This window comes from Muntiacus reevesi, chromosome X (assembly GCF_963930625.1).
Source record: "Muntiacus reevesi chromosome X, mMunRee1.1, whole genome shotgun sequence".
Classification (NCBI taxonomy): domain Eukaryota; kingdom Metazoa; phylum Chordata; class Mammalia; order Artiodactyla; family Cervidae; genus Muntiacus; species Muntiacus reevesi.
The window spans coordinates 7,388,260-7,410,918 of NC_089271.1; the positions used below are offsets into that span (position 1 = coordinate 7,388,260).

The 22,659-nt window shown below is 51.2% G+C and overlaps 1 protein-coding gene and 1 pseudogene across 1 annotated transcript; one reads left to right on the forward strand and one right to left on the reverse strand.

Annotated features, from left to right (window-relative positions):
* Positions 1 to 6,526: 6,526 nt before the first annotated feature.
* Positions 6,527 to 17,140, reverse strand: LOC136153937 (SCO-spondin-like; annotated as a pseudogene).
* Positions 17,141 to 17,980: 840 nt separating this feature from the next.
* Positions 17,981 to 20,459, forward strand: LOC136153938 (testis-specific Y-encoded protein 1-like). Its single transcript, XM_065916080.1, has 4 exons — positions 17,981 to 18,418; positions 19,704 to 19,781; positions 19,992 to 20,031; positions 20,127 to 20,459. Exons 1-4 carry the CDS (start codon positions 17,981 to 17,983, stop codon positions 20,303 to 20,305), a joined length of 735 nt encoding a protein of 244 aa, XP_065772152.1. The 3' UTR covers positions 20,306 to 20,459.
* Positions 20,460 to 22,659: the final 2,200 nt, after the last annotated feature.

Below are 22,659 nucleotides of genomic sequence, written 5' to 3' on the forward strand. Positions count from 1 at the left end.
GCCTCCAGCTTCTTGGACGAAGCACTGAGTCATCCTGTCCTGTGCATCTAGTGCCCACGGTCTCTCATTGAGCTGGTTGGCTCTGGAGGAAAGGGGAATGGATTGTGTGCTCCACCTCAGTCCTGGTTTTTCCAATTGACTCGTAGGGTCAACCAGCCTGAGGTGCACCCCTGGGGACAGTTTGTTGGCTTAGTGGGTCTTCCTGGGTTTCCTGTGAAGTGTTCACATCCTGGTGTCCACTTGTTGCTTACTCACCCAGGGTCCATCACACTGCTGAACATTTTAAGAGGTAGAAAAATCACGCCATAAACAAACCCAAAGATGACTCTTACAATTTTTAGAAGAAAGATCTTAAAACCCGATAGAGAAATGGGCAAAAGGCACAAGCCAACACTTTATAAGAAAGATGTATCACTGGCCTTTAAATTTATGAAGACATGTTTAAAGACATGAGCAGCCGATTCACAAGAAGAGTATGGAACTAGCCCCGAACCACGTTAAGAACATGTTAAATCTCACAAAGGTAAGAAAAATCATACTAAAATTCCCTTGAGAATTGAAGCTCAGGCAGAAGTGACATAGATTTTAGAAATTGCAGACAGAGACATTAAGATACTTGGAATAACTGTGTTTTGTGTGTTCTAAAAGTAAGGAGAGACATGGAAATCCTAAAATAGACCCCATTTGATCTTACAGATATGAAAAACTATAGTGTCATATGAAGCCCATTTTGAGGACTTCCCTGGTGGCTCAGACAGTAAAAAAAAATCCACCTGCAACATGGGAGACCGGGACTGAATCCCTGGGTTGGGAAGATGCCCTGGAAGAGGGCATGGCAGCCTGCTCCAATATGCTTGCCTGGAGAATCCCCATGGACAGAGGAGCCTGGCGGGCTACAGTCCATGGGGTCAAAAAGAGTTGGACCCGACTGACCAACGAAGCACAGCACAGCACACTGAATGTTTGTGAAAGAAAGGCAGGTAGGGAGGAAAGAGGGAGAAAGGGAAACAAGGGAAATGAAAGGAAGGAAAGAAAATCCTCTGTTGCTGCTGAGAACAGAGCAACCACAGATGTCCCCCAGCAGGACAGCACCCCACATGTCCATCTGAGCACTCTCAGACGGTTTGAAACAACAATCTCAAAACTTTGGTCCCACTCCTTCAACCAAACTCATGTGCAGGGTTTACCACTAACAGGCTAATAGTCATCCTGGTTTCTCCTCATTCAAATCGTGATTCACCCAGAAGTGAAAAAGACACATGTGCCCCAATGTTCAACACAGCACTGTTTACAATAGCCAGGGCATGGAAGCAACCTAGATGTCCATCAGCAGATGAATGGGTAAGAAAGCTGTGGTACATATACACCATGGAATATTACTCAGCCATTAAAAAGAACACATTTGAATCCGTTCTTGTGAGGCAAATGAAACTGGAGCCTATTATACAGAGCGAAGTAAGTCAGAAAGAAAAACACCAATACACTTTACTAAGGCATATATATGGAATTTCGAAAGATGGTAATGATAACCCTATATGCGAGACAGCAAAAGAGACACAGATGTACAGAACAGTCTTTTGGACTCTGTGGGAGATGGCGAGGGTGGGATGATCTGAGAGAATAGCATTGAAACATGCATATTATTATATGTGAAAGAGATCGCCAGTCTAGGTTCGATGCATGAGACAGGATGCTCAGGGCTGGCGCACTGGGATGACCCAGAGGGATGGGATGGGGAGGGAGGTGGGAGGGATCAGGATGGGGAACACATGTACACCCATGGCTGATTCATGTCAATGTATGGCAAAAACCACCACAACATCGTAAAGTCATTAGCCTTCAATTAAAATAAATAAATTTTAAAAAATAAAATAGATTCCTTTGCTAAAAAGAACCTAATCAGTATTGGCTCTTTGACCTCCAAAAACGCCATTCTTTTCCTTCCTTTCTTCCCTCCTTCCTCCCCTGCCGGGGTCCAGCCCCAGCAGGATCCAGGGGAACCCTCAGGATGAACGGCGTCGGCGAGAGAGAGACACGTAGGACCGGCCTTGTTAGGGCCAAGTCTGCTAGGGAGAGAGAGAGAGAAAGAGAGAGAGACCAGACCAGGATATGCAGCAGAGTCTGGCAGTTGCTTTATTTTTCACCGTAGCCTTTATACCCTAAGTCGGTACATTTCTAAGGGGCAGATAAGCATACAGACTTAGTTTAACATTATATCAGCTTGTCCTTCACGAAACCAGGTGTGCTCTGTATATTTATTGTTTATGAGCGTCTTTTCCCATAGATTTTTTGTACATTATCTCCTGGCCTTGAGCTTAGCACTTAGCAGAAAACAGAAAATTGGCAGTCTCATGGTACAGCAAGTCACAACATAATAGAAATACAATCCTGTTAACATAAAGTCAGTCTTTTTGCAGAAAGTCTCAGATAAATTTATCTAAAAAGTTTAACACACAAGGACTCTGTGGCTCTGGTGAGGCAGCCCCTGTTTAGCACTCTTGGTTAAAATTAACAATTATTTTATTGTTTTTACACTAGGGCTAAACTCTTATTTTACTAGATCTTCAACTATATTAACAATAGTTTCCACTGCACAACCTCAGCACATTAACATCAATCAAACGTTGATCTAATAACCACTTTTAAAACAATATGTTTTGTAATCTCTAATAGGGCTTCCTCACCCCCCAAAGGGCTTGGTGCCTATTAGGGCCTTTTTTATGGTTAATCTCTATGTATAATATCTTTTGGCTTTCAGGCCTGTTGACAATTTATGGCTTGCACCTGGTGCAACTTTAAGCAACTTCAGTAGCCGACCCTGTCTTATTTGTGGTTAATCTATTTTCTTTCTATTAGGTGTCATCTCCAAGAGAACTAGATAGGATTACATTTTTTACAGAACAGAAATGCAAAGGATTGCAAAAACAGCAGATATGGCACAAAACAGGCTCTTAGTCTAAAGTTAATTACCTGCAAGAAGTCGCCAGCTAATCTCTATCTAAACTATTTTCTATTAGGCACATTTGTGGCTATAATATTTGTGGAGCTTTTCTCACCCCACGAAGGGGCCTATGATTAATAGTTTCTTTTGTTAGCGTACTGTGTTTAGGATGTTTAGAACAATCATGAGCATTTTGTGCAATGAGAGCACACATTTATCAAACAAGCCAGAATGCCAGCAAAAGGGTTTGAATTGAAACATTTCCTTCATCCCTGCCCCCTTCATAGGGTACCAGCGTCCAGGAGATTTATTAATTAGCTTTTAAGTTGGTCTTTATTCAGTGAAAGAGGAGCAGGAGAGCTCTCGGCAGGCAACACAAGAATCTGCAGCAGGGCAAATAAGAACAACAGAAAAAGGGGGGAGGATATAGGGTAGGGTAGAGGCCGAGGCCAGCCTGGAGGGTCGCTTATCCTAGACGGCCTTGCCTGTCAGGTATTTTCCTCGTGACCTCGTCATGGATGGGGTCCTGGACGGCCTTCCCTGCCCGGTATTTTCTTCATGACCTCGTCATGGGTGGGACCTCCCATAATGGCTCCCGACACTCCCCCCTCTTTCTTTCCTTTTCTTTCTTATTATACACAATTGGTAAAGTTTGCTTTCCGTTTATAGTTATTACACAGTCCTGGCTCCATTCCCCACGGTGTACAAGGCATCCCTGAGCTCACCTTCCACGTAACTAACACTGCGTGCCCCCCCTCCCCCACCTCTGTGTTGCCCCTCCCTCTTCCCCTCCCCGCTGGAAACCAGTAGATGCTTCTCTATATCTGTGACTGTCCATTTGTATCATATTCTCTACTTTGCGGTATTTTAGATTCTATAAGTGATATCATATCTGTCTATCTCTGTCTGAGGTATTTTACTCAATATTCTACCTTCCATGTTGCTGCAAATGTCAGTATCCCATTCTTTTGACGGGGCAGCTCCTTTGTATGCCTTTTTAGCAAGTGGCACGCCCCCCCCAGGCATGACACAGGTCCCCAGCTAAGTCTCCATCTCTGCACTCACACAGAGAAACACCAAGTCCTCTTCCTCTTCTCCATGGGAAGTGTGTCTTTGAAGCTCAGTCTGGAACCAGTGCTTCCCCCTACTTCCTGGCAACCTGGACCTTCTGGCCCCATCTCCAACTCCACAGAACCCGTCTCCCTCCCTCCTCACACACTTATCCCGTCCCTGCCCTCTCTGCCCCCCACTATCAGAGAACTCAGAGACAAACATAATTTCACATCAGGTTGCTTTGATTTTATTTTCATTTTTAATGTATGCAGTTGCTATAATATTCAGCATCTGTACTGTTGGCCAGTACTCAGCGGCGAGACCCCCGAGCATTTCTGAGGTCTCTAGCCATGCCCCAATGTCACTGGCTGTCCACTGGTCCAGCTGGAATGGCAGGGGTCTCCACGGTCTCTGGGACGTCCTCTGGTTCATTCTGATTAGCTGGAATGGCAGGGGTCTCCATGGTCTCTGGGACCTCCTCTGATTCATTCTGATTAGCTGGAATGGCAGGGGTCTCCAAGGTCTCTGGGACCTCCTCTGATTCATTCTGATTAGCTGGAATGGCAGGGGTCTCCATGGTCTCTGGGACCTCCTCTGATTCATTCTGATTAGCTGGAATGGCAGGGGTCTCTGTGGTCTCTGGGATGTTCTCTGGTTCATTCTGATTAGCTGGAATGGCAGGGGTCTCCATGATCTCTGGGACCTCCTCTGGTTCGTTCTCATTCAGCTCTTCATTCACCTTGGAACTCTGGCTACAGAGCTTTGAGCATCTGATTTTCTTAAGCTTTTTTGCGGTGTGAGTCTTCTGAGTTTTCTTAGGCAGCTTTGCCGGAATGGGATTATTCACCCTCATGGTTACCCTGGCCCTCTGGAGAAAACAAGAGAGGGAGCAAAGAATGGCACTGGTTTAGGGAAGCTTGTGAAGACAGGTGGGAATGATGGCTTCAGGAGAAGGCGTGTGGGCAGAGAAGGGTTATGTGCCAGGCAAGGACAGGGGAGGGTGTCTTTTGGGGTGGGGTCGATGGGCAAGAGGAGTTTGGCTGAGTTCAGCTCACCTTGACTTTTTTTTGAACCTCAATTGATATGAGGTCTTCATCTTCTCCTGGGTAACAGGAGGTGGATGTTCCATAACTCCTCTGGAGCCTTGTGGCTTCCCAGGCACCTTAGTCATTTGGAGGACTCACAGTGGTCTGCTCAGAGCCCCTGAGCACCCATATATATACTCGTCACCATGGAGCCTCACCCTCATGCGTTATGAAGTCAGCAAGTCTCTTCCCCAGCCAATGGTGGCCCTGGGTGAGTTTTGACATCACAAAACCCCATCCTGACATGTCTAGCGGAGGATGGGGAGCAATTCAGATGATTTGCTGGGAGAAATGAGGCATTTGTAATGCCCCTAAAGAGGCCTCCAAACTCACCTGCCACCCTCATCTCTCTACGTCAACTCCAATGGGTCACACGGCAGGCAGAGTGCATCTGCTCCAAGCCTTCCCCACAGTCACACTGTTCAGGCTTTCATTGTGTTCTCTCTCACCTTTCACCACTATCTAGTTTTTAATATCTTGCCTGAAATCCCTCCATGACAACTAGGCTGTGTTTAAGTGTCTGTGGAAGCGAGCATCATTCCACGTTCCTCCTGCCATGTGGTCTCAATGCACCTTGTGACCATGGAATTCTGGGCCAGCCGGCAGAAACCTTTCCCATCCCGCCTCTTTGTCTCAGTGTTCCCGGAGCTCGCCTCCGTTTTCTGGTCTCCAGTCGGAAACCCTTGTCTTCAGGCTGTGAGAACGCAGTGAATACACTTGCCCTTGCTCCACATGGAGCTGTCTCGTTTCAAGTCTAGGACTCAGGGTCACCTCAATAGGAGTACTACCCAGGCTTGGGTTTGAACAGGGAGATGGGGATGGGGCAGAGAAATGCTTGTTTCAGGTTGTTTTGGGGGATCCCATGCAAGAAATGGCCACCTGCGGTTGATTAGTATTCCCAGCAAGGGGTGGAGCTTGCCCAGAGCTGTGTGAGCCTTGTGTGCCAAGGTCTTCTCCACACGTGCCCTCACAAATCTCTTTTCTCCTCTTGTTTTCTTGCTGGAAGCTCCCTTGGAGCTGACCTCACAGCCAAAACCATGGTGGAATTCATTTCCATGAGCAGCTGGTGAGTTTGGGGAACACAATGAGCATTTCAGGGGGCCGGTGAGTGTCTGGGGGATCCAGTGAGTGTTTCAAGGGGCCGGTGAATACCTCGGGGAGCCAGTGAACCTTTCAGGGCACTGGCAAGTTTGGAGGACCCAGTGAGCATTTCAGGGAGCTGATGAGTTTCGGGGCCTGAGCAAAGGTCTAGGACCCTGGTGTTCATGAAGTCTGCTGACCACTCAGGGGGCCGGATGAGCAGGACGACAGGACCAGCTATGTGCTGGGTTTGCTGGCCCTGCATTGCTCCATCCATTCATTCACCTGAGAACTATTTCCTGAGCGCCTCTGCTTCCATCCCCACCCACAGACGTGCATGAGGTCACACGGGGCCTCCTCCAGTGTCTCACTGCGGGCCGGCGGGGGCAGAACCTGACGTCACCGGCACGCGCCCCACCTGCTCACCTGAGTGGCCTGAGAACTCAAAAGGCGCGGCAGACTCACAGGAGGAAGAGCCATCAGGGTGTGCAGATGCACCCGGCTTGCTCCCTGGGGTGCTGTCTGAGGCCTCGCGGCTGGGTGGCACTACTGCTGAGCACTCCTGAATCTGCACTGGGAAACCAGAGAGCTGGGGTTCAGAGACAAGGAAGAGAGGACAGGTGACCCACACCTATGTGCCTGGGAGATGGGAGAGTGTCTTGCAATACAGGATTGGTGTCCACAGGCGATGGGACATTATTCCTCCCATCACAGTGAACCCATCACCATCTCAGGCCAGTGCAAATGGGAAGATGAAGCGCTTGTGACACCCTGACCCGGATTCTGATGGAACAGAGGTCCAGGGATGTGGAGACAGGACGACTCAGGAGTGGGCAGGTGACCTGTGCTAGGTGGAGAGTTGTGGAAAGGACACCCAGTGGGCAGGTGACCTGTATAATGGGGAGGTCTCCTCTGTGAGGGGAAGACAAAGACACACAGCCACAGGTGTCCCCAGGATGGTGACACAGACACACCAAAGGAGTCCTACGTGGCGGGGCACACACATCCACGGGGGCTCCCCACGGTGTGGTGCTTGGGGTTCTGACATACTGTTTTGCTGTGTGTTCTACTTGCATCTCGTTGACTACTCGGATTAGAGAAGAGACTCTTATTCTGAAGGGTTATTGTGAAGAGGAAAGGGGCCTATTACAGGAGGATGAGCTCTTCAGGGAGAAGGACTATTATTCTAGAGGGGGGATGATTACATAGAGGTAGGACTTTATTTGTACAAGGGGCAACATTACTGTAGAGAGCTGGCTAATATGATAGAGGGGAGATACAACAATAAATAGGGCTATGGCCATGTAGGGGGTATATCACTGTGGAGAAAGTGAAAGTTCATCAGTCGTGTCTGACTCTAGACAGGCCATGGAATTCTCCAGGCCAGAATACTGGAGTGGGTAACCTTTCCCTTCTCCAGGGGATCTTCCCAACCCAGGGACTGAACCCAGGTCTCCCGCAATGCAGGCGGATTCTTTACCAGCTGAGCCACCAGGGAAGCCCTACTGTGGAGAGGGGACTCATAATCAAGGAGGACCCTTACTGTAGTGGGGGACTATTACCGTGGAGTGGGAAAGTTATAGAGGGGTGACTCTGATACCGTGGGCGCTGTTACAGTAGGGGAGGGACTATGACAACACAGAGAACTATCAGAATCAAGGGAACTATTACAATAGAGCGGACCATTCTGAAGAGGGGGGCTATTACAGAAGAGGCAGAACTATTTATGCAGGGAGGACTCTTACCATTTAGGGGGGCTATTACAATAGAGGAGGACTCTCACTGTTGAGAGAGGATTACTCTAGTATATGTGAGACTATTATAGTAGAGGGTGGTCTATCATTGTAGAGTGGGGACTGTTACTGAAAAGAGGGGGCTATGACAAAGAGAGAGGGACTATTATAATAGAAGAGGACGATTACCTTAGAGGGGACTATTATAATGAACGGAGGTCTGTAACTGCAGACAGGGACTATTACAATAGAAAGGGACTACTGAAACTGAGGAAGACTATTACTACAGAGGGGGGACTATTATGATAGGGAAGGGACTATTAACATAGAGTAGGGACAACAGAAGGGGACTATTAGTGTAGAGGGGAAACCATGACAATAGAGGCAGGACTGTTATAGTAGAAGGGGGACTTTGACTGTGGAAGGGGAATAGTGACAACAGAGGGAGATTATTAGAGGAGAGACTGTCAGGAAGCATTTAACAGGAGCCTTCCTGTGTGCTGTTTTGGATTTGTCATGAATCCTCTGGTCCTTATTAAGAGGAGAGGCATGCTTTTCCTGGGGCTGAGGAATCCAGGCAATTCCTTCGTTAGTTTCTCAGTATGGTGCAAGTGTATTTAGTGCATTCTCACATCCTGAAGACAGAGGTTTCAGACTGCCAACTGTAAAACTCACGAGAGCTACCTGAACACTGAGAAGAGGAGGTGGGATGGAAGTTTTCTGGTAGGTGGTCCAGAATTACATGGTCATCAAGGTGCATTAAGACCACCTTATAGGTGGAAAGTGGAATGATCCTCATTTCCAGACACTGAAATACAGCCCAATTATCAAGGAAGGATTTAAGGCAAGATATTAGAGACTAGATAATGGGGAAAGGTGAGAGAGAACAGCCTGAATACTGTGCCTGTGCTACTAGGCCTTTAGGAGACACATTACCACTGCAATGTGACACGTCACTGTTGAGTTAGAGAGATGAAAATTGCAGGTGAGTTTAGTGTGCTCATAAGGGACATTTAAAATACCTCTTTTATCCCAGCAAACCATCTGAATTTCTCCCCATCCTCCCCGAGAGGTGTCAGGATGGGCCTTTGTGATGTCAAGGCTCACCCAGGGTCACCATTGGTTGGGGAAGTGACTTGCTGACCTCATAATGTATAAGGGTGTTGCCCCCTGGGGAGGGATATATATAGGGGTGCTCAGGGGTCCCTCAAATTCCCCATCTCAAATCTCCCACATTCTCATTATCTCCCTCAAATTACCCCCACCCCAAATCTCCTACGCCCTCATAATCTATCAAATTCCCCCACCCCAAACCTCCCACCCCCTCACCAGTTGTGGAAGTCTGTATTGAGGCTCTGACCTGAGCCCAACGCACTGCCAGGCCCAAGAGGCTGACCCTCCTCTCCCAGGACAGACAGGTGAGCCCCTGGCTCAGCACCTGCAGCTTCCAGCTCCCGCAGCGTGAGGCGGTGGGCACACAGGGGCATTCCTGGGGTGGGGGTGAAAGTGCAGAGACACGGGCTGGAGCCACCTGCCAGGGGCCAGTCCTCTGCCCACCGCCCCCTGTGGACATCCTTGGAAGCGGGGTGGGGAGAAGGAAACAGGTGGGAAAGACACTCTAGACAGCTCTGGGCCCTGAGACTGCACTTCCAGTAGCAAGTGGGACTGTGTGCCTGTCTCAGGGGGCCGACCGTGAGCAGTGTAAGGCTATGGCTTGACCGGGGCTGGCCAGGCTCTTTCCTGATCAGAGCACTGAGCAGGGTCAACATAGGCCATTAGAGGATGGGACCCGCGAGAGGGGAGCGAGGGAGGCGGAAAGGGCCTGAACCAGGAACAGGGACACCTGCGTTTGAGTCTACCTCTGCTGGGAAGTGTCCCTTGACTCCTTTCCCCTGCCTGGGGGCTCAGGGCCACCAGCTCTAAGTCAGGACACTTAGAGGCCGTCCAGAGGCCACGGGGTCTGCAGAGGTGAGAGCTGACCGATGAGAGGAGGGCCCTGGGCTCCCGGCAGGGGAGTCCTAACTGTGACACAGGCCGAGCAGTGCAGGAAGTTGCCCTCGGGGCAGTGACAGCCCTCCTCGCAGCTGGCAGAGAAGCAGCCCACCTTCCTGGTGAAGTGGGCGTAGAAGGGGCACCCCTCACCAGCCTGGCACTTGTGGTACAGACCCCCGGCCGGGCAGCCTGCCTCTGAAAGGGACCCCTGAATTAGCGCCCGGGCCACACCGCCCTCACTGCCTGCTCTGCCCACCTCCGCTCACCCCAGTGCCCATCCCCTCCAGTGACCCCCAGAGTCCTGCGAACCACACCCTCCCTGGGCCAGGCCCTGGGTCATGCCTGCTCCTACAGTCTCCCCTGCCCCCCAAATCCGCCTGCTTCCTCCTCTGTTTGCCCACCACTAGACTGTGTGAGGGGGGCATGTGGAGGATGGAATCGGAGCGGTCAAAAGGCAACCTGCGAGTCAGGGTCAAAGGCCAGGATGGGGATCGGGAGTGAAGTTGGAGTGCCCGGACAGAGCCTGGGCCAGGGCTCACCTCTGCAGACCTGGGTGCGGCAGGTGCACCTCTGGGAGGCAGGCCCCGGGCAGCCGCTCCCCTCTGCCAGAGGAGACGCTGCAGTCCTCCCAGGGGCCCCAGGAACCCCACACCCCCGGCCCGGGGCAGGCAGGCACCGCCTGGTATTGCAGGATGCCCGCCACGCTGGTGCTGGGGACAAGGGCGGGGCTTCAGAAGACAGGGCCCTGCCTGCCTCCCCGGGGGCCGTCCTGCCCAGCTGCCAGCCGATGCCTCCTGGGCGCTCTTGGCTCACCACTTGTCACACGGCCCCGTCACCACCTCCCCGGGCTCCAGGCTCTCCCAGAAGCTGAGCCCAGACCCTGCCGAGCGGCTCTCGTTCTCAGGGATCCCTGAGGGCACAGAAGCAGGCAGGCACTTCAGACAGCTCAGCCAATCACCAACCCTGCTCAGGGCTCTACCCCGCTGTCTCCACCCACGGGGACCAGGGTCCTGGTGGGCGGAGGACACGGAAGCCCCAATGGACACCAGCCCCGGGACACAGGAGTTGCCCATTCCCATCCCGCATTCCCAGGCTGGCCCCTGTGGGCAGAGTGGAAGGGGCCAGGTGGGAGGGCACTGCTGTGTTTGGGGGGCGGGTTGGGGGGAGACATTGACCCATGGCTCTGGGCTGGTACTGGCAGCAGCACTGGGTAGGGGGAACACAAAGGCCATCCTGGGACAGCTGACCCGGGACAGCTGGGCTGCTGGCAGCCCATCGAGTCTGGCTGGCACACGAGCCCAGGGGGACAGGTCCTCGCAGGAGCGGGGGCAGGGCTGCCCACAGGGGAGAAGACCCTGGCTACCTGCACAGTCTGCAGCAGGAGGGAAGCAGAGTGGGTAGGTTTGGGAGGCGGTCCATCCTGGGGCAGGGATTCCCAAGAGTTGAGTGACCAGCCCTGCTGCCATGCCCATCACCTGTTAGGACCTTCACTCGCCCAGTTCCATGGGGTGAGTGCCCTAAGGGCTCTCCCTCAAAGGAAGTGGCATGCATGTGTGTATGCAAAGGAGAGGGTCAGATGCAGAGGGTCAAAACTCCTAGCCTTACAAGCCACCACCACCACCCACCATCTCCACAGAAGTCCTCACACGTAGAATTGCCCTGGCAGGGGGAACTCTGCCTGTGGCCCCCAGGGCAGGGCCGGCCTCCCTCAGAGGTGGGGGCCCAGCTACATGTAGGGGGGCCATCCCTACATGTAGGGATGGGACTGCCCCAGGCACATGTCACAGGGAGACCATGGTCCCCATGGGCTCCAGGATCCATCCACTGTGGCAGAATACAAAAGCACCTCTTTGCCTTGGGAGGCCTGAGAGGTCCCAGCCTGCTGGGATTAGAGCCACCCAGTGGGGGATCTCACCAGGGCCCTTGGGGGGGCTGGCACAGGCCTCCCTCTGATGCTGGGCCCCTGCCTCCCCCGCCTCCCTGGGGCTCGGGGACCCGCCAAGCTGTGGCGCCAGACAGCTGCAGGCCCTGGAGCAGGTCCTCGTCTGGGCCCAGCAGGGCTGGGAGCATGCTGTCCACTCCAACCATGGGCACCAGGCGCCAGGCACTGTGGGGGTGAATGGTGAGCCCTGGGGTGCAGCCATCCCATCCCCGGTTCCAGCCCTCGCTGCACCCCCAGACTGCTTCTCCTCACCTTGTTCTGAGCGGAGTACATACCTGGGCAAGGCAGGTCTGTGCAGGTGAGCTGGCCCTTGAAGCAGATGCTGGGCGGGGCAAGCAGGCACAGAGAGAGGGCAGCTCACTAGCGCTGTGCCCTCCACATATGCCCCTCCCCATCTGCCACCCCTTCCACTCTCCCCCACCTCCACTGCCCTCTGAGGTCCCAGTCCCCCTCCCCACTCTCCAGCACCTCCAGACCCTGCTCCCTGACCCACTCTAGGCACTCTCAGGTATCCTACAGACTCGGTCCTATGGGGACGTGACCACAGGTCGTCTGCGGCTGAAGGAGGCCAGATAGCAGGAGGAAGCACCACATCACGACCCCCTGCCCTCTCAAAGCACACGTCCAGCTCTCTGAAGTCTCCCAGACCCCCAAAGCTGGCTGCCTCAGTTTCCCCACATTCAGACCAGGGGTTTGGGTACCTGCCTCATCTTCTCAGGACTTATGGGAGCCTAGTGTGCAACAGCTGAGACTGGGAGAGCTTGGGTGCGTGAGCCACGGAGTGGACTAGCCCTGCCCTCACCCGTGGCATCCTGCCCGCACCCCTCACCCCCGGCCCTCACCAGGAGTTGCAGCCGTCGGGCCTGGCCAGCTGGGCGCCAGGACGGTGCCGCTCCCGGGTCAGCAGGTCCAGGTAGCTGCGGTGAGTGGGCTGCACGCAGACGGTGCCCTCAGCACTCAGCACCTGGCCTGGGGGACAGTAACAGCCGGGCTGGCAGCACCAGACGCAGTGCTGGGGGACAAGGAAGGGAGGGCCTGGGTCAGTGGAAAGCGAGGGGCCCAAGGGGACTGCTGCAGGGTGAAGTGGGTGCCTGGGAGCCACGATGAAGTGAAGAAGGAGGCTGTGGGGGCCAGAGGGGGGGAAGTCCGATGCTCCGGTTCATAGCTGTCTTTTCTAAACAGTTTATGTCGAGTCTCCACTGGAGTTTCCCAGATCTCCTAGGATGGAGGGAGCCAGGGACCAGATAGCTGGCGGGAGCAGTGGGCGTTTGGGAAGGTGCAGGGGCTCCCTGAGAGAGGCCGGGACCAGGCACCGTGTCCTGGTCCTCCCGCCTCCGTGTGGAGCCTCCCATTCTGCTTGGACAGGCCCGAGCAGGGCTTCTCAAAGCGCCGTCCCTTCGCCCTAGCTGTTTGCTCCAGCATCTTATGACACGAGACCACTTCCTCGCCACTGCGCAGGTGCCACTCGACCGTGACCCCTCGCCGGAGGCCGGCCTGGATTCCCCTCCATGGTCCTGGACTGGCCCCCGCCCCGGACCAGACGTGTGCCCTCGTGCGCGCACAGGGTCAAGGTCTGCGCACCAACGCACCCCACGCGGAGTGTTTCGGATGATCCACCAAGAGGACTGCACTTTTCCTGTGTGTTCCTGCCGTTTCCATCATAAAACATGTCAACCGAGAAACATATATGCGGTAAGGAGGACAAGGGCAGCTGGATGAGGCTCACTCCCGCTGCTCTCTAGAACCAGGAGCCAGGCCGCTGGGTGCTGACCCCTATCCTTCCTCCAACTGCGGACGACCCCAGGTCAGAGGGGCCACACCCTGCCATCTGGAAACGTGACTGTCAGGAGCCCAGACTCACCACCAGGTCATTGCAGGATCGAGGGCAAGGAGGACCACAGGCGCTGTACTGGGCCCCTTCGATGGCGGTGCAGTTGGTCACTGCGGGGAAGGGCACCGGGTGGGTAGACAGCTGTGCGGGTCACTCCCCCGACCCCCCACCTCCCCGCTGGCCTCCCCAGAATGCCCCCCGAAGTCTTCCCACCTCTCTTCCTTGACCCCCACCGCCATCCCTGGCAGGTACCTTGGCACGGTAGAGCCTGGCAGGCCACCCCCTGCATCCGAGGCCCTTCATAGTAACCCTCCAGTCCCTGGGGTAGGGGCTGGTCACAGTCTCGGGTCTGGCTCCGGAGACTGCCTCCCCCCACAGCTCCGGCTACAGCTGGACCAGGGTCCTCAAGGGCCCCAGCCTCCAGCTCCTGGGGAATAGAAGAGGAAGCAGTGGCGAGGGGCTGGGCTTGGCTGGGGCAAGGCAGTGGGCATGTCAGAGCTCCATGGGACTCACGGTCACACTCCAGCAGGAGGCAGGGCTCCTCCTCTGCCTCGGGACCTGGGCAAAGAGGGAGTGTCGAGGCCAGCATGGGCAGCAGGGCCACGCTGGACAGTGGCCTGCCAGGGGACCCCATGCAGAAGCTGTGTCTATGGCGCTGGGCTGGGCCACAAGAGGCAGAGCCCTGCCTCCGTGGGGTCCAGGGTGACCATGTGGGCTGACCTGCGGTGTGCAGCAGGGAGAGGCAGAGAGGGCAGCGGAGGCTGAAGGGGCCCAGAGGGTGCGGGGTGGGCAGAGTGTGGTGCAGAGGACAGGCTGACCCTCCCTGCTTCCGCCCCTCCAGAGGGCTTTCATCCCCAGTGCTACCCCCCACCCCTGCAGAGACGCACTCTGGCAGGGCTGGGGCGGGGGGTGAAGTCAGGAGACGCCCCCTTCTCACAGGTTCAGGAGGTGCAGTTAGTGATGAGCCCAGAGACACAAAAGCTGGTGGAGAAGGAGCAGATGGTGTGGGTGCTCTTAGGCTGAATGTGACCCCACAAATTCATGTGTTGGAGCCCTAACGTATGAGCGTGACTGCAGAATTGTGACCGTGTTTGGAGGGGGGGATCTTTGCAGAGGTGATCAAGTTAAAATCGGGCCATTAGGGTCAGGAAGCAACACCCCCCACTCAAAAATTTTAAGAGTCAACAGAGGGATTAACAGATTTTTATTGCAGGGCATGCAAGGGATTGGGTGATTTACAACTTTAAAAAGGGCAACTTGCCCAAAGCTTTCAGCAAGGCCCACTTACAGGAAAGGTGAGGGAAAGGTGTGTGATTAGCTGTTGCAAACTTCTTCCTGTAGATCCTCTGTTCTTGAGGTAAGGTCAGGGTCAGGTAATGGTGTTCCTGTAAACCTCCATGGAAACAAATATTATTCCCTATCCTGAAAGGAAAGGCCCCAAGTTTGACTTTCACCTTCCAAGGTCCTGGTTAGGAGGATGGTGTCCCTGTGCAGGCTGGCTATGCTGGCTGGGTGCATTCATACAGCACCCATTCTTGGTCCTCCCACCAGTGCTCAGTCACAGCTGAGGAGGCAACTCTCAGTTCTCTGTGCCCTCCTCTTACCGAGATCCCCATACCATACCCAGCCATCTTCAATGAGGGAGACAGGTGTCCAGTATGCAGCTGGCCTTCAGTCTCCTCAGTTTAGCCAAATGGGGCCCTGGGTCCCACAGACAGTGACCCAGGTATTTTAACACTGTCATGTGATTATAAAATTTTTGTCTTCTGCTAACTGAAGAATTTTACCTAGCATAATGTCCTCAAGGACATATGTATTGCAAACAGGGGAACTATTTATTTATTCATTGCTATTGTTATTCATTCATATTATTCATTCATTCAAGTACACTTGACTTGTCATATTTTTAAACATTTTTTTATTGAGCTATAGTCAATTTACAATTTTGTCTGCTGTAAGTCAGTCAAACTGAATCAACTTCATCTGTACATATATCACTTCATTTTTGGATTTCTTTCCCATTTAGGTCACCACAGATCACTGAGTAGAGTCCCTTGTTCTTTCATGTTTTCTTTCAAAATGTATTTATTCTTCATTTTAACCTGAGGATAAATGCTACACAATATTGTGATGATTTCTGCCATAAATGAACATTAGTGAGTCATAGGTATCAAAGTGTTCCGTCCATTGTCAAGCCCCACCCACATCCCTCCCTACCCTATTCTTCTGGGTTGTTCCAGAGCACTCGCTTTGGATGCCTTGCTTCATGCATATAAAAACCTGGATGATGATTTTCCTGCATGAAATATGTAATATTCTACATTTCACTTAAGAAAATATGGGTGCAGCTTTTTCTATATGAAATAAGAAATCTGTGTTTCATATCTACTTGTACATTTCTTTCATCTTATATTGAATCTTGTATGTTTCACATATGGATATATGCACACACTTTTTCCTTCCTGAATATGGAATTCTAGATGTTTCACATATGGAAGTTGAGCCTACATTTTCCTGGTTGAATTTTGAAATTGTATACATCCTATATGAACATCTCAATTAAGTTTTACTGACATGAAGAATGCAATTAAGATATGGGGAAGCAATATGGATTTGGAATTAGTCTATTTCAAAAATGAAATTCTGGCCACCACTGTTTCTTCATGAAATATGGAATTCTCTGTATTTCTCATTTATATCAAGACAACGATTTTCCCCCATGAAATATTGAATTTTTTGTATTTCTCATATATACCTAGACAGTGATTTTCCCCTATGAATTTCTCTGTATGTCCTATATCAACATCTAGGCACTAATCCTCCTTCATGGAAGTTGGAATTCTCTGTATTTCACATCTGAAAATCAGAATGTATATTTTCCTATTTTCCTAAGAAATAAGGAAATTTCTGTATTTATGTGAGCCACTGGTACTTCAGCTACTGAAACACCTGTGTTCCCTGTTTCCATTTGTGTCCCTATGCCTGGAGATGACAGATGTTGGGCCAGGTGTTCAAGAATGGTTTGGTTAGGAGGTGCCATGCAGGGGCCAGGCAAGGAGCCAAGAGAAGTGGTGTACTCCTTCCCCAGAGATTGGCTGCATTCCTGACACGGCTCTAGCCTAATGCACAAGTTTTGGGATGGACTCTGCAGCAGCTGATCTCCCCACCCCCACGTCCTTCCAGGGTTTGCAGTTTGGATCCAAGGTGAGTACCTCTGTCCCTGAGGTACCCAGGAATGCTGTCTCATCTGGGTGGACTCCTGAGCACACATAGTTGCCCGCTGCCCCAGAGGCAATTTCAGGCTTGAGGAGGGTTGAAGCATCAGGTTCAGGTTCCTTAATTTGGCTGTTACTGGCCCTGCTGTCCCACTGGCTCATCAGGCTCATCTGCTCTGTTGCCCATGCAAATGGCTTCTGAAGACTCAGCCACAACTTTGTCTTGAGCCGAGTTTGGCAGCTGGGTCACCGCTGCCAGAGTGCCCATTATTGCAAGGGGCGTGTTCCTGTGAGGAAAGGCCTTTAGGATCCATTTGATTGGTCCTTGATAGGGTCTGGAGGGCAGGGTATAGAAGTCAGTCCCCTCTCACCAACATATTATGCATGTGTGATGTCACAAGGCTCTGGGAACATGCGTGTCTCACATTCCCTGTTCAGAGGCTGTAGGCAAGAAACCAATTCGAGGGGAGTGACTGAGTCTGGATGTGTATGGATGGGAGATTGGACTATAAAGAAAGCTGAGCACCGAAGAATTGATGCTTCTGAGCTGTGGTGTTGGAGAAGACACTTGAGAGTCCCTTGGACTGCAAAGCAATCCAATTAGTCCATCCTAAGGGAGATCAGTCCTGGGTGTTCACTGGTAGGACTGATTTTGAAGCTGCAACTCCAATACTTTGGCCATCTGATGTGAAGAGCTGACTCATTCTAAAAGAACCTGATGCTTGGAAAGATTGAGGGCAGGAGGAGAAGGGGACGACAGAGGATGAGATGGTTGGATGGCATCACCGACTCAATGGACATGGGTTTGGTTGGACTAACGGAGTTGGTGATGGACAGGGAGGCCTGGCACACTGTGGTCCATGGGGTTGCAAAGAGTTGGACACAACTGAGCGACTGAACTGAACTGAACTGACTGAGGCTATGGGAACCTGCTGTGCTTTGGTGTCCAGCTCCTTTGCAGCTCTGGGCCAATGCCAGGGCCACATGGAGAGTGAGACCAGAGGAAGGCGAGAGCACCCCGGGACCAACCCGAATCTGATTAGCTGTGAGCCTGGGTCTTCAAGGCTCAGGGGCTCTGAACTCGCTGGCATGGTGCAGCCATCTGGGAATGTTCACAGAACAGGTTGTGCACCAGGTGATAAGGCCGCCCTCATCAGGAGGCAGGGAGGTGGTGGAGGAAGGTGAGGCCCTGGAGGAGGGAGAGGTGTCGGGAATTGGGCAAGAGTTCCAGTTGCTGGTGGAAGATATCATTGAGGAGGTTGAATTGGTGGTGGAGGAGAAGCAGGAGAAGGTGTCCTCGCAGGAGTTGGAGGAGAAGTCGGAGGAGCAGGGCCAGGAACATCCAATGACAGGAGCCTCGAGTGACCAGGCTCCACTGGAGGAAATGGAAGCGTTGGCAGCCCTGCAGGTGGAGCTGAACTCCGTGAATAAGAAGGACCCCAGAGCCTATCTTGGGCTCCAGAGAAAGGGCCATCAAAGGAGAAAGCGTCCCTTGAATCAGAGAGGTGCCATCATCCAGGGCGTCCCTGGCTTCTGGGCCAAAGCCGTATCCTTACTGCCGCTTCTTAGGGGTCAGCTGCTCAGGAGAAGGAGAAGGAACAGGAGCAGGAGCAGGAGGAAGGGTGCGGGTGGGGGCACCAGCCAGGCGAGGGGGGTCAAGGGAATTGGGAGCTGTGGGTGTTGCAATCTCCAAAGACACAGTGCCAGCAGATCCTGGGGATCTTTATACCTGTATGTGTCTGAGCAATTGACTATGGGAGGCTCCTTTTGGCTCACATCTGAATAGAAGCCATACACTTTGACTAAAAATGTATGTCATCAGTGACTAGAGACAGTGTGTGAGAGTAGCATTTCCAGAGAGTTAGTATTGAAATTGTGGGTTATCCGGGAAAGCAGCAGAGACACTGGCAGTCCCACAACCCATCCCGGTCAGTCTGAGCCCTTGTGGTTGTGCCTACCCATGCATTGTAATACCCGGAGGTTGTCCACATGCAACGTGGATCTGGAAAGGGCTGCTGTCCTCACAGGAAATTAGTGCCAGACAACTCCAGACACATCCATGCCACCCCTTGTGGAGACAGGAAGCAGGTCAGAGACCCAGGGCTCTCTTGCTAAACACACACACACACACACACACATTTTCACTTGGAAAAGGTGTGCCAATGAGACTGCAGATTCTGACGTTTTAAACAATTGAAATGCCACTACCCAGGACACACAGGCCAGGCATAGGTCAGGAGTAGTCAGAAACAGACCCTCCCTTGGTGGATGCAGAGAGGGGACCCAGAGTGCCACAGGGGACCTAGAGCCTTTAGCATTCTGATTGATTATGGGTACTGACTACTGTCATGCAGTTCCTGATCTTATCGGTGATGCCCTTGCTGTTCTGATTAGCACAAATTGATACTTGGTCGTTCCCTGCAGCAGTCCTAATCAGAATTGTCATTAGCACCAGGGATGGACTCCTCAGAGAAAAGGGTTGTCTGCTACACAGATCTTCTCCAAAAAGCTGAATGAATTTGGGGATGAGGTTGGGATACCTAAGTGCTCACGCCACTTGTAGCTAGGAGTGTTTGTGTCCAGAAGTAAGCTAATTTTTAGAAGACTGAGATGGAGCTTTAGGGCCTTTCTGTTAGAAACAGCACCTCCTTGTGGTAGCACCTTGATATGCACAGCCCTGGGGCTTGGGCCTTCATTCAGCCTCTGTTGGCAGAATGGACTAGGTACTAGTAGAAAATTGAAGTCAGAAAATGCCGGACTACTCTTTAGGCTAGCTTTTGTCACGCAGGCCTGTCACCTCTGGCATCTAGAGGCTCCTTGACCTAAAGCAGTTTGTGAACCACCCCCAGGTGACAGTCATGGTGAGTGACCAAGAAGAAGAAATGCTTAGCTACATGAAACACTTGAAGGTCAGGCTGTGGACACCATAATGCGAAAGGGAGGTGACTGCGAAGGGGAGGGAACATGATTTATCCCTGCAAAGAGGAAAGGACAGCTCTCCTGTAAAGAGATTTCATACCTTACCACCTCTCCACTTTGTCCTAGCAAGTGGAGGAACTCAGGTATCCACTGGGTGCTGCAAGATCATATTGTTCTTTTACAACAACCCCCAATTCCAGAATGAAGTGACTGTTAAGGAGTATCTCATTAGCATCACTGGTAAGAGGCAGCTCCCTGGATTTCAGGTGTAGGGGCAGAAAAGGCGTGGGTTGAACACGGCAGGTGATTTAGGTCCAATACTCCTTTTCCTGCAGGATACCAAGCAAGTCATTACACTCCAATTCAGGGGTACCTGGGATTTGAAAAGTTGCTTATGAGCTGTGAAAGGTGTTGGGATTTGTGGCCTAAGGAAGACAAATTCAATCAGTGGCCGGTGAGGATGCTTCATCATCATACACATCAGAAGGGGCCAGAAAGAGTGACCCCTTGCTAGGCTTTAGCCAGAATATATATAGCTACTAGCAGGATGCTAATTAGAGAAAGAAAGTATCTCAAAACCCTGAGATTGTCACCAGGACCCTCACCCACAACATACATTTTGAGATAACACCGACACAAGGTGAGTTGTCCTGGGCCATAAAATGACTGACATCAATCTTGAAGAAAGGCAGCTTTCCAAGCATCTGCATCATCTCATCAACATACCTTAAGAGAAAACTTACATGAGTAAAACATTCTGGTTTGTCAAGTAGGTTCTGAGCCTTAGGCAGAAATGACTTGAAGAAAAACAAGTTCAGTTCAGTTCAGTCGCTCAGTCGTGGCCAACTCTTTGCGACCCCATGAACCACAGCACACTAGGCCTCCCTGTCCATCACCAACTCCCGGAGTTTACCCAAACTCATGTCCAATGAGTTGGTGATGCCATCCAACCATCTCATCCTCTGTCGTCCCCTTCTCCTCCTGCCCTCAATCATCCCCAGCAGCAGGGTCTCTTCGAATGAGTCAGCTCTTTGTATCAGGTGGCAAAAGTACTGGAGTTTCAGCTTCAACATCAGTCCTTCCAATGAACACCCAGGACTGATCTCCCTCAGGATTGACTGTTGGATCTCCTTGCAGTCCAAGGAACTCTCAAGAGTCTTCATCAACACCACAGTTCAAAAGCATCAATTTGTCTGTGCTCAGCTTTCGTTACAGTCCAACTCTCACATCGATACATGACCACTGGAAAAACCATAGCCTTGACTAGATGGACTTTTGTTGACATAGTAATGTCTCTGCTTTATAATATGCTATGTTGGGCACAACATTTCTTCCAAGGAGTAAGTGTCTTTTAATTTCATGGCTGCAATCACCATCTGCAGTCATTTTGGAGCCCCCCCCCCCAAAATAAAGTCAGCCACTGTTTCCACTGTTTCCCCATCTATTTGCCATGAAGTGATGGGATTGGAGGCCAAGATCTTAGTTTTCTGATTGTTGAGCTTTAAGTCAACATTTTCACTCTGCTCTTTCACTTTCATCAAGAGGCTTTTTAGTTCTTCTTCACTTTCTGCCATAAGGGTGGTGTCATATGCATATCTGAGGTTATTGATATTTCTCCTGACAATCTTGATTCCAGCTTGTGCTTCTTCCAGCGTTTCTCATGATGTACTCTGAATGTAAGTTAAATAAGCTGGGTGACAATATACAGCCTTGACGTACTCCTATTCTTATTTGGAACCAGTCTGTTGTTCCATGGTCAGTACTAACAGTTGCTTCCTCACCTGCATACAGGTTTCTCAAGAAGCAGGCCAGGTGGTCTGGTATTCCCATCTCTTTCAGAATTTTCCACAGTTTATTGTGATCCACAGCCAAAGGCTTTGGCATAGTCAATAAAGCAGGAAGAGATGTTTTTCTGGAACTCTCTTGCTTTTTCGACAATCCAGTGGATGTTGGCAATTTGATCTCTGGTTCCTCTGCTTTTTCTAAAACCAGCTTGAACATCTGGAAGATCATTTTTCACGTATTGCTGAAGCTTGGCTTGGAGAATTTTGAGAATTACTTTACAAGCATGTGAGATGAGTGCAACTGTGTGGTAGTTTGAGCATTCTTTGACATTGCCTTTATTTGGGATAGGAATGAAACCTACCTGACCTTTTCCAGTCCTGGGGCCACTGCTGAGTTTTCAAATTTGCTGTCATATTGAGTGCAGCACTTTCACAGCATAAAATCTTTTAGGATTTGAAACAGCTCAACTGGAATTCCATCACCTCCACTAGCTTTGTTCATAGTGATGCTCCCCATGGCCCTCTTGGCTTCACATTCCAGGACGTCTGGATCTAGGTGAGTTATCACACCATCATGATTATCTGGGTTGTGAAGATCTTTTTTCTACGGTTCTTCTGTGTATTCTTGCCAACTCTTCTTAGATTTCCTTTAGGATGAACTGGTTGGATCTCCTTGCTCTCCAAGGGACTCTCAAGAGTCTTCTACAACAGGACAGTTCAAAAGCATCAATTCTTCTGCACTCAGCTTTCTTTATAGTCCAATTCTCACATCCATACGTGACTACTGGGAAAACCATAGCTTTGATTAGATGGACCTTTCTTGGCAAATAATTGTCTCTGCTTTTTAACATGCTGTCTAGGTTGGTCATAACTTTTCTTCAAAAGAGCTGGCGTCTTTTAATTTCCTGACTGCAGCCACTGTCTGCAGTGATTTTTGCAGTCCCCCCAAATAAAGTCTGTCACTGTTTCCATTGTTTCCGCATCTGTTTGCCATGAAGTGATGGGATCAGGTGCCAAATTCTCTGTGCTTCACATATTAGAGCATTAGCATTAGCATTAGGCAGAGATTTTAAAATGTGAAGTA

Coding starts and splice junctions, on each gene's coding strand:
- LOC136153938 (XM_065916080.1), top strand. CDS start 17,981: ATGTTCACAGAACAGGTTGTGCACCAGGTGATAAGGCCGCCCTCATCA. Junction 18,419..19,703: donor CTGGCTTCTGGGCCAAAGCC/GTATCCTTACTG, acceptor GACCTAAAGCAG/TTTGTGAACCACCCCCAGGT. Junction 19,782..19,991: donor GCTACATGAAACACTTGAAG/GTCAGGCTGTGG, acceptor CCCCAATTCCAG/AATGAAGTGACTGTTAAGGA.